The sequence below is a fragment of the Notechis scutatus genome, chromosome 2 (genome assembly GCF_049901735.1).
Source record: "Notechis scutatus isolate UNSWTSFEM ecotype Mainland chromosome 2, rNotScu1.2, whole genome shotgun sequence".
NCBI classification, from domain to species: Eukaryota; Metazoa; Chordata; class Lepidosauria; order Squamata; family Elapidae; genus Notechis; species Notechis scutatus.
This window is the reverse complement of record NC_142010.1, coordinates 162,252,230-162,264,198: the sequence shown is the minus strand read 5'-3', so window position 1 is coordinate 162,264,198 and position 11,969 is coordinate 162,252,230. Positions and strand designations below refer to the sequence as shown.

Genomic DNA, 11,969 nt, shown 5'->3' with positions numbered 1-11,969 from the left:
TGCCCAGAAGCCCAAAAGTACTGGACCAAAATATAGAGTTGGATACAAAAAATAGTGGAAGATCGGATAGAATTTAAACCGGAATTGTTCTTGTTGGGAATAATTAAAGGGAAATATAGGAAAAAAGATTAAATATATTCTACTACATATATTGACAGCAACAAGGATAGCACTCGCACAATCTTGGACACAAAATAACACGCCCTCAGAGGAACTAGTAATTCAAAAAAATCTTAGATTGTGCTGAAATAGATAAACTTACATTAAAATTAAAGGATAAAGAGGAGTCGGAGTATTATGAAGTTTGGGACAATTGGTATAAATGGTTGAACAATAGAAATAAGGATAACGGAGATAAGAACATTATAGATAAATGTATATATTTATCTGAGATTAGTATAATAATGATGTCACTGTACTGTTAATATTAAGATTTGTAAAATGTGAAAAAGAATAACACACACACACACACACACGCACACGCACACACATATATACATTTGTTCAGATTGCCCAAATTGATGGTTTATGGACTTTACACCAATTAATCCATTCAAATTATGTCCTTCATGTTTTGATGAGACCACGATTTGAGAAGGAATTGATTTGGAGCAGGAAGTAGAAAAGCCTTGCTAAGAGACAAAGTGCAATTTCCTCAAATGGCAAAACTTCTCATTAAGCAAGCATGTTCTCCTTTTTGTTATTTCAATCTTGTGAAACTTTGTTGTAAGTTAATGTATTTCCCATATCTTCTGCAAAAGATACGAGATGTTCCATAGTAATGTGGAGCTGAACATTATTTTTCTTCTAACTGGTATGTTTTCTCTTTTCTTTTCTCTTATATTCATTTCTGAATGCTATCATAAATAGATGGAAAGTGAAGGAATATAATTAGCATACTTACCCTAGGAAATCTCTTTCTATTTTACCAAGATTTGAACTCCTAGGGGGAGACAATATGAATGCAACTGCACCCTGTGTGTAGTCCTCAATGGAACTATGTTTACATGGAGGAAAGCATGTAGTAAGATACCTCAAGGTTCTGTCTTGGGCCCAGTACTATTCAAGATCTTCATAAATGATTTAGATGAGGGGATAGAAGGGGAACTTAACAAATTTGCAAATGACACCAAGTGGGGGTAACTGCTAACACTTTGGAAGATAGACTCAAGAGTCAGAAGGATCTTTACAGACTTCAGCATTGGAACCTATCTAGCAAAATGCAGTTCAGTGGTGAAAAAAATAAGGTCCTGAACTTAAGCAGGAAAAATCAAATGCATAGATACAGCATAGGCAGGACCTGGCTCAACAGTAATACCTGTGAGAGTGATTTAGGAGTCTTTCTGGACCAACACTGAAGTATGAGCCACCAATATGCTGCAGGTGCCAAAAAAGCCAATGCCATCCTAGGCTGCACCAATATAGGGTTAGCATCAAGATCACAAGACGTAATAGTTTTGCTTTATACCATACTAGTGAGGCCACTCTTGGAATACTGCATCCATTTCTGGTCACCATGATACAAAAAAGTTGCTGATGTCCTAGAAAGTGTGCAGAGAAGAGCAACAAAGATGGTGAAGGATCTGGAGGCTAAATCATATGATGAACAATTGAGGGAGCTAGGTATGTCTAGCCTATCAAGGAGAATGATTGGGGGGACATGATAACTATCTTGCAGTACTTGAGAGAATGTCACAGAGAAGAGGGGATTGACTTAATCACCAAAGCACCAAAGGGCAGGACAAGAAGCAATGGATGGAAGACGGTTAAAAAGAGATCCAATCAAGAACTAAAAAGAAATTTTCTGAGAGCAAAAACAATTGGCCAGTGTAACGGCTTGCTTCCCAGAATTGTGAGTGCTCCATTGCTGGAGATTTTCAAGAATAGACTGGACAACTATTTGGCCAGGATGGCATGTCTCCTGCCTTGAGCAGGGAATTGGACTAGAATATCCCCGAGTTTTTTTTCCAACCCTATGAGTCTATGTTCTGTATTCTAATGGGAAAGGGTTTCTAGGAAGACCTTTTATGATAGAGGGGATGTGAAAAATTTGCAAAAAATGAGATGTATATTGAAATTGTAGTATTAGAATCCAAATATCACTGTCCTCAAGTGATAAATTTGCTTTGAATCTAGGACTGAGCATGGGATTAGGTCCAATCTAGGTTACTTGAGGTGGTTGACATTGATTTCTTTGTAACAGATACTTGACATGAACCTTTGGTAACATAATAGTGCTGAGAAATATATTGAGAAAACAAAAGTTACTATATTTCAATTGAGTCAGAAATGTGGGGTCCTTGGTGTTCTCTGAGCTGCAAAAACCTGAACCAGGAAAATATACTTTTCTTAGGGGAAAATATACTGCTTCAGAGTTTGTAACAGGTTTTTAAAAAAGAGGAATGGTAGCTTAGTAGCTAAGAAGCATTTATGATTTCTTTTTTGTGTTGTTTTTTGTGTTGTTTGGTAGACAATCAGAGAAATGCACACAACAGTCATGATTGATGATTTAAATTTAATTGTTAAGTATATTTAATTGAATTTATTCAGTAGGTAATCCTCTTCTAACATATTAAAAATTACAGTTTGACAATAAATGAGCAGGGGGTTGGACTAGAAGACTGCAAAGTCCCTTCCAACTTTGTTATTCGGAAGTTTGGAGGTTTCCAGGACTGTCTGCAAGATTTTGTGGGGCTGTACTTTTCCCAAAGCAAATGGCTTGTGAACTACATTTCATTCTTTAAAAAATTAGTCTGATTTATTTTATCATTTGCTGAAAATATTTATAAGACTGATTAATATCATTTCATAAATTGAAATCTTGCCAAAATGGCATGAATTGATGTCCATAATTGTTGTTTTCCAATATTTTAATACAATGTTTATAAACTTCAATCCTTCTCATTCTATTTTATGCTGTTTTAGGTTGTGTGGCAGCTTTCAGCCAATTTCCCTCTCCACGTATTTTCTTGAATGTTCTTTCTGACAAAGTGACTGAAGGAGATTCTCTCAAGATAGTATGTTTTGCACCCAATAAATACGTGGATGGTTGGTTTTTTTTGTTCAAGAATAATGAATCCAAGGCACTGAAGACTTTGCCTGCTGCAGAGGCTCAACATAATGTTACCTTCCTTCTGGAGAATGTCAAGACTAGAGATGGGGGCAGGTATAGATGCCAGTATGGGCTCTACAATGGGAGCCAGTTTCAGAAGTCTGAATTTAGCCAGGTCCTGGAGATTACAGTGAAGGGTAAGTATTTCTCAAACAGTATGAGAAAAAGTTTGAGAGGTAGGATGAGCAAGAGTTGTACTCTCTCTGTTTGGAAATCATTATTCCCATTTTTAATGTAAAATGAAATTAATATAATGAGCCTTCAATTAACAAGTGTTGGATGGAATATCACAAATTTGCATTCAGATTTAACACCTGAAATAATAGACAAGTCTTTTTTCTGAAGTTTGTCCAGACAACAGAGGGTCTTTTTAAATTATTTATGTGTTTTATACATCTTTTACATAATTATTCAATTGTTAATTTATGTCATTTAAGTCAATATGTCTTTTGCGTAAAAACATCAATTATACAATTACTCTATGTAAATTACATTAACTACATCCGTTTAGATTTAATAAACACTTGTATTTAATGGACACTCTTTTATTTGAAATAATCTGTTAAATTGAGTAAGAACTCTGGATAGGATGGGCCCTTGGGAGGATTTGGGGCACTGAACCTACTGACATTGGAGGGCCAAAATCTTACAGGTTAAGGCAGTAGGTAAGCTTGAGTAAGGCAAATGTTGCTGCTGCCCGGCTATCTCAGCTGCTGAGGGAGTGGTCTGGACCTCCCCCTCAGCAGCTGAGGAGGGGCTTTGTGGGCCACAGTGGGCAGTGTCCTTCCAGGCACCAATGCCAGCCTCTTGAAGTCGAGGGAGGCCCACAGTAGCTCTTTTTGTTTTGCTTCTTCCTTGGCTGTTTCTTAGCTTTGTTTGTCAGTGTTGGTCATCATGATACAGAAAAGATGTTGAGACTCAGGAAAGAGTGCAGAGAACTGCAACAAAGATGATTATGAGGTTAAAACATACAAAGAACGGTTGCAGGAATTGGGTATGTCTAGTCCCAATGAAAAAAAGAATTAGCAAATGAAGAAAAGAATGTGACATGATAGCAGCCTTCCAATATTTGACCTGCCCCAAAGAAGAGACTGTAAATTTATTCTCCAAAGCACCTGAAGGCAAGGCAAGAAGCAACAGATGAAAATAATTAAGGAGAGAAGCTACCTAGAACTAAGGAGAAATTTCCTGACAGAGAGAACAATTAACTTGTGGAACAGCTTGTTTTCAGAAGTTGTGGGGGCTCCATCACTGGAGGCTTTTAAGAAGAAACTGGACAGCTATTTTTCTGAAATGGTATAGGGCAGGGATGTCAAACTCAAGGCCCATGGGACGGATCCGGCCCATGGGATACTTAGATCTGGTCTGCGGGCCCACCCTGGAAACAGTGAAGGACCAGCCCATGGTGCTTTTGCCAGCAAAAGCGGGCTCCCGACCTCTGTTTTCGGCTGCCATGGCCTCCTGCATCCCTCTGCCAGTAAAAATGGAGCTTGGGAAAATGGAGCTCCCAAGCTCTGTTTTCACTGGCAGAGGGTTGTAGGAGACCGTGGCAGCCAAAAACGGAGCCCGGGAGCCCATTTTCACTGGCAGAGTGCTCAGGCCGCCACAGGTATCCCTGACCGGTGAGCTGGCCACACCCACCTTGGCTACACTTACTCCACCCCGAGGTCAAACACAACCCTGATGCGGCCCTCAATGAAATTGAGTTTGACTTAAATTTGTCTTAAAGAAAAAAAAGAATAAGGATGAACTCCTGTTTTATTATTTTCTATAACTGTATCTGATCTTTCCTTCATTTCCAGGTGCAGCCTGGTTTCTCCCCATTACCCTTTGTGTAACTGGAATACTGCTTTTTGTTCTGATCCTGTCTGCAGCTGTGGGAACAACCGCATACTGTAGGTGGAATGCAGGGACTGGGTGTCTATTTCAGACTGACTAATACAGATGCTGCCTAGGATGGAGACTTCTAGGACGTGCTTCTTTCGTGTTTAGCCTGAAGAACAATTCAACCAAAACAGCTGCTCTCTGTGTTTGCACACCCTACAGGCTTTATAACCCAACGGGTAGCAATGCTATGCTCTTGACAAAAGACTAAATGTTTGGCAAACTTTTTGGCTTATATTATAAGCCAGTGGTTATTAGCTTAACTAGTAACTAGAAGTTACTAGCTTGTCTGGGAGCATGGCTGCATGCAGGGGTTGTTTTTGTTCTAACATTGTAAAGAGAACCTATTTCTTTCTCTTTTAATTTGTATCTTAATAACATCAATGTATGCAATGTAAGAAAAAGAAAAGGATGAATGTCCCCCACTGTGGGTGGTATTACTTTTAAACTGAGTAATACTCTTTTTGCCTTTTAGCAGGAATGGCCAATTCTTGGCTCAATTTTTTAAAATGAAGATTTTAGATAATTACTGTCAGTCTATTCCAGAGAAATGTTTTCTTTATTATCATCCCATGTTTTTTACAGGAATGATTTTTCTACTGTTCATAATAATTTTAAAAAACCAATTACAAATGATGGAATAGAAGGGGAACTTATCAAATTTGCAGATGATACTATGCTGGCAGGAACAGCCAACACTCTAAATGATAGACTTGAATACTGGGCATTGTGGATCCGCATCATAATGGGCTCCAGGAGGAGGAGGTGACCCCACTCTCCCCCATTGTGAAGCATGCTAAATTTCACTGTGTTGCACAAGGCACTGCAAGAGCAGTGGGCAGTCCATGGAGGCGGTAACAGCTCCAAGCCCGAAGCAGCTTAGAGCTCTGAGCCTGAAGAGGCGGGAGGCGAGGGCTGCCTTGAGCGCAAATGTATCACAATGAAGACAGAATGCTGTTGCCACACAAAGGCAAGTACAGGGGTGCTTTGCTCCTGCTCTGGAATATGGAGTGAGTCTCCATCTCCCGCCATCACCCTTACTTTCTCAGGCCAGGCGAGGAGTGACTGGGAGGGGAGGGCAGTGCCAGCCAGCGATGGGATCATCCGACAGGGAGCTACAGCAGAGAGCCAAAAGAACTGCTTGTGGCCCCAGAGCAAGTTGGCGGGTTGCCAACTCCTGGACTAGATGACCTACAAGGTCCCTTCCAACTCTGTTATTCTGTATACTACAGTGGTATCTGGTCCAGTGTGGACTCTTAGGAAGATAATTGTATCTTCTAGATTTAATTATTTTCTATTTATTATTAATTATTCAAATAGTTGGATTCTCTCTTTGCAGCCAGGCAAACAATTATTTATTTGTAATGTGCTTTAATTACTATGTTTCTATTACACTTCAAACAGAAACATATTTAAAAGAAAGACATTAATAAAATACAGGACAGAAATAAAGTGAAAACTTATCTAGGGGTCAAATATTGATGTATTTGATCTATATAAGGCCAAGCCAGAAATTCTTCCAGGTCAAGAAAATGACTTGAAAATTATTTGGACACATAGACAAATTTGTATGCCCCTGTGGGAAGCTAGAGGAAGGGAAGAGGAGATATGGTAGAGGTAGACCATCTCCCCATAGATGGCATAGCATCCTGGAACTATATATAACCAAATTATTATATATAAATTATATATAACCAAAGTAGTATCAGGCATAGGCACAAAGGAAAGTCTTACATAGTGAGGCACACTCAGAGCACACTGCTGTTTGACCTTCCATTGATCTCTCTCCAAATGGATGTGCCAGTCTCACAGTATTTATAATATTATTTCCTAATGCACCCTCATTTTCCTTTTCTTATAGTTAAAAGAAGAAAGAAGAAAAGGTAAGAGGAGACTATCCTAAATTATGGTGCTCAGAATTTGTGGTAGGGGCCGGATGACCTATTGTCTACTTTACTAGAGTATTGATAAGTCCTCTTTTGGGGGAGAAGAGGGGAGAAGCTATGTAGAAAATGTAAAACAGTAATAAGATATGGTACAGACCACAAGTCTTATTTCGATACTTGACATAGCCAGTTTTTCCTCTTCCCCTCTACTTCCCCTATGTCTCCTTCAAAGGGGCCTTTTTCAGATTCAATGTAGGATGCCCAAATATGATCATTAGTTGATACGACACTTTGTTTGCTTAGGAAGCTGAAGTCCTGCTGGGCAGAAACAAGCTATCCCACTGCAGGTATGTAAAATGTAACTAAAATTCCAATTGCTATGGGATATCAATCTAGATTTCTTGGAGGGCCAGATCAGCCTTGTAGTTCTCCTCCACAGATTGGCCAATGGGGTGCGGGGGGAGAGGAGATGGGATGGACACCCTCCTGCAGCACCTTGTCAGCCAAAACGGCCCCCATTGGCCATTTTTACTAGCAAAGGCACTGTGGGCCAGTCCTTTGCTATTTTCAGGCCGGCCCGCAGGCTGGATTTAAGCACCCCGCAGGCCAGATTTGGCCACAGGCCTTGAATTTGACACCCCTGTGCTATGACATATCAGAGCTGGGCAGCCAGGAAAGTGAATTACCTGCAGAGAAAGCTAGAAGTCACCAATACTTGGCTTAGAACTAGTTCTTGTGGGAGTTCACAGGTGCCTCTTCCCAAGTTCCCAAAGTGGGTTCTGATATTTATTGACATGTCAAGGAAGTGCCTCTTCTCAGGGAGCATAATGATATATATTTGGAAATATTGAACTATTTTTATTCTCAATGTAATATTTAGGTTAGAAGTATTTGTGAAGAAACACATATGAAATGAGAAAAACTCAGCAGAGGCAGGCTATTCGGGTATTGGAAAAAATGAAGTAGTAGTTTAATTTAAATTTAAAGAGAACTTGCACTATGTGTCCCATTCCCCACAACAGAAGAGGAAAAAGACCAACATCTGTCACATCACCCAGTTCATTCATTACATGAGGATGACAGTGGATTAATAGCCTCAAAGGAAAGTTTGTGAAGCCAAAGAAATCACCAGCAATGAGGCGGTTTCTCAGTAGAATTCAAAAAACTGATTGTAGGAGAAAACAGCAACTTAATAGCTTAGCTATGGATAAAACTTTGTGGAATCATGTTTCCAAATGAGAAAGCAGAAGGTCTCCAACAGTGCTCAAAAGTAACCCTCCTTCTTGTCTAAACCTTGTCTTTCATGCCATGGTGACTTTTATCTTTTGTCTTCTGTCTTCCCACAGCCATAAAAAGATTTAAATTGGGTATGTTTAGAGACAACCAGATATATTCATTTATTGAGATAATGAAAAAGCAGAATATGTAAAAGTATGTAAAAATCAGTAAAAGAAATTAAGCTGATGTTCAGCAATAATCGTACTTCTGCGTAGATGTAATAACATCCTTAAAAATAAACCTGTTAAGATGTTTATATGAAATTGTTTCTTCTCACAGAGACATCCTTTGCCAACTCTATGTTCATCATTTCAGAGGTAAGCTGTCAAAGAATTGGCGGGCAGGTCACGTCACTTGAAGAAGAGACACCTTAAGAAGTAACTTGTCACACCTAGGTAGAACTAAGGAGAAAATTCATAATGATTAGAGCAATTAACCAATGGAATAGTTTGCCTTCAGAAGTTGTGGGAGCTCCATTAGTGGAAGCTTCTAAAAGGAGACTGGACAACTATTGTCTGAAATGCTGTAGGTCTCCTCAATCATTTAACAACTGGTTCTCTGCCCTAATGACCAGCGGGTTAGGTGTGGCTGGGTGGGCATGTGACTGAGTGGGCATGGCCAACTCAATGTCACTTACATCGAATGCCCAGCCTCTCATGACCATGGGGATGCTGCAATGGTTGTAAATTTGAAAAGCGGTCATAAATCACTTTTTTCAGTGCCATGGTAACTTTGAATGGTCACTAAATGAACTGCTGTAAGTCAAGGATTACCTGTACAAAAATACAGAAAGCTTCTTTGCTTGAAAAAAGCTGCCCTAAATACCAATCATTAGATTAGAAATACCTGCAAGCCAGAGTTACAAATCAGGCAGAGTGCCAGAGCACCTTGAGGAATTAAAATAATTAAAATGCAATGATAACTAACTCTTGCTCATAAAGTGAAACCCTTTAGCAGAGAGATCATTTAAGCTCTCCAGAAAGTGGGTGGGCATATTTGGGCTACAAAATGCCAAGCTAAAGAGACAAATTAACAAATTATATAGGGGACCCAGGTTCAAGCCTCCCAAGCTTGTCAGGATCACAATAAAATTAGCATATGCCACATATCTAAATAAACTTCAAACCTGGTGCCATGTTACTAACCCTTATTATCATGAGAGAAAACTTAAAATGAATTGGAGGATCAACACCTCACCTCTTTTCTTTCTAAATCTTACTATGAGTGAGCAATCATGTGCCTTGGCCACTCCAAAGCAACACAAAAGCACCAAAGATGCTTTTTCAAAGATGCTTTTTCAAGAAAAAAGCACCTTTGGGACAGCCATGACCTGGATGACTGAAGAATCCCTAAAAACAAGAGACTCCTGTGCTCAGTGAACTGACAAAGCACCCTTTCACACCCAGGAGAAGCAATCCTTAGATCCATTTGCACCACTTAAAGATACCATCTGGTCTCACTCACCTTACAAGATATCCTAAGGAAATCATCCAGATTTAAGGAAAGATTACATGCCCCTGGAAAGGCAGGGGGAAAAAATCAGTGTCAAGCTTGCATCCTCCTCTTGGAAGTACATCCCAAAAAGACAGTGCCAGGAACCACTAAAGCAGTGCAAAAAGCTTAAAACAACCCTTTCCCCTTTAAGAAAGTCAAGCCCCTAATAAAGAAAAGTAAAGTACCGGAGAAGAAAATAAAAGAAAATACCAGAGAAGCTCAGGCAACAGTAAGTCTGGGCATACTGCCAAGAACCTTTACTGTTAAAATCAGGGGTGGGATTCTACCAGTTCGCACCTATTCGCTAGAACCGGTTGTTAACATTCTAAGCAGTTCAGAGAACCGGTTGTTAGAATAAATTAATGGCCTAATCCTGTAAGGAAGGCAGGAAGGAAACATTCTGGTGTTGCTTACAGAAACTGCCTCTCCGTTGACCCTTATAACATTCTTGGCAGGACTAGATTTCCTGTCTCAGGAACGTCTCTGGAGTTTTTCCCCCTCCTTTGCTGGTACTTTGCTTGTGTGGAGTGACCATTCAAAGTTACAATGGCACTGAAAAAAGTGATTTATGACCATTTTTCACACTCACGCAGCATTCCCACAGTCATGAGAGGCCAGGCGAGGAGATGCGTGCCTCGATGTGAGTGATATTGATTTGGCCACACCCAGCCAATAACATGACCACCAAGCCATGCCCACCCAGTCACATGACCACCAAGCCACACCCACCACCTAAGCTATGCCCACAGAACCGGTTGTTAAAAAATTTGAATCCCACTCCTGGTTACAATGTAATAAGGCTTAACCAAGAGGCAGTTTCTGTAAGCAGAGCAATAAAAATTAGGCTAGAAATAACACCAGAATGTTTTCTTCCTGCCTTCCTTACAGGATTAGCCCTGTAAAGTAGAAAAAAAAAACAAAAGGAGATTTCTTCCAACAACCAGTTCTCTGAACTGCTCAGAAAGTTAACAAATGGTTCTCCTGAATCCCACCACTGGGTCTCCTGCTTGAGCAGAGGGTTGGACTAGCTAGAAGATCTCCAAGGTCCCTCCCAACTCTATTATTTTCTATGTTCTGAAAGTGAATACAGAATACCAGAGTTGGAATGAGCCTTGAAGATTTTCCAGTCTCTTCTTGAAAACCTCCAGTTATGGAGCACCCAGAACCACTGAAGGCATATTATTCCAATGGTTAATTGCTCTAACTGTATGTATTTATATGTATGTATGTATGTAACCTCACCACCACAAATCAGATTTGTCTGGAGTTCATCATGGTTTTTTTCCACCATCTAATATTTTTGGTATCTTTCCCTTTCTCATCTTTTTTATTCCATAGGAAATCAAAACAACAGTAGAAAAACCAGGTGCTTCAATCTCCTCAGCTACCAACCCAAGACTAGTATCCAGAATCTCCCTGGAAAAGCAAAATTTCTCCACATTCAGAGCATCAGAATGAAATCCTAAATGAAAACATATCTGAGTATAAAAGTACAAAAAGAATTAAATAACCATCTGCACCAAAGGTTTTGCTCACCTTTTCTAAGCAAAGGGACAGAGAGGCACCTGCAACTGGTCACATTAAGCCCAAAATGTGATTAACAATGTCAGGATGGAAATACCAAAAGAGTGGATTTTGCATTGGAATTTTGTGATGCATGTTTCATTGTTTGTCTCCTATGGACTGACATAGTGGGACATTCAGAATATGTTTCTTAGTTCAAAGCAATAAAAGTTTGTGACATCTTAAAGATTAACATGTTTATTAAGGCATGAAATCTAAAACTCACCCATGAAATACATGATTATCCTCATTCATAGGTAAACAGAAAATAATAAACAGGGAAAATCATAATATATTCAACTGGAACAAATTAAACTGCTGGTTTAAAATGTATCATGAGAGTTAATTCAATTAAATCAGACTTAATTCTAGTTTGTAGGTTTTAAAATAAATAAATGTTGAATCTATTACTAATATGATTGAATAATGCCTACAATTTCTTGTAAATAATTAGCTTCTACTAAAAATGAAATTAATTCTTATATTTCAGAAACCTTTGCCTCCAAATTTGTTTTATTTCCTAGACCATTTTTTCTTAGATTCTCATATTGGGGTGGATGTGTATCCAGTTTGAAAAAGTTTGTTTGTTGTTCAGATTTTGTTTGTTGAATGAGCCACATTGAATGGAGTCCACACCGTATCCTAAAGCAAAATCCTATAAGCCATGTTATATGAACCCAGACACCACAATCCTGAAACAATTTAAAGTCTGCTCTATTCTTGGCAACTTGTGTTCAGCAGGTGGCCTTAAA

General features: G+C 39.3%; 1 protein-coding gene across 2 annotated transcripts; it reads left to right on the top strand.

Moving 5' to 3' along the window:
• Positions 1 to 725: 725 nt before the first annotated feature.
• On the top strand, positions 726 to 11,236 carry C2H19orf38 (chromosome 2 C19orf38 homolog). 2 transcript variants are annotated; one of them, XM_026675524.2, is made up of 7 exons: positions 726 to 814; positions 2,926 to 3,249; positions 4,915 to 5,007; positions 6,858 to 6,879; positions 7,186 to 7,229; positions 8,440 to 8,477; positions 10,993 to 11,236. In XM_026675524.2, the coding sequence occupies exons 1-7, from the start codon at positions 769 to 771 to the stop codon at positions 11,110 to 11,112; spliced, it is 687 nt and encodes a 228-aa protein (XP_026531309.1). In that variant the 5' UTR covers positions 726 to 768; the 3' UTR covers positions 11,113 to 11,236. The 2 variants fall into 2 exon arrangements, with proteins under 2 accessions (XP_026531309.1, XP_087813275.1); XM_087957149.1 differs by lacking the exon at positions 6,858 to 6,879 and having other exon boundaries at positions 4,915 to 5,029.
• The last annotated feature ends 733 nt before the right edge of the window (positions 11,237 to 11,969 follow it).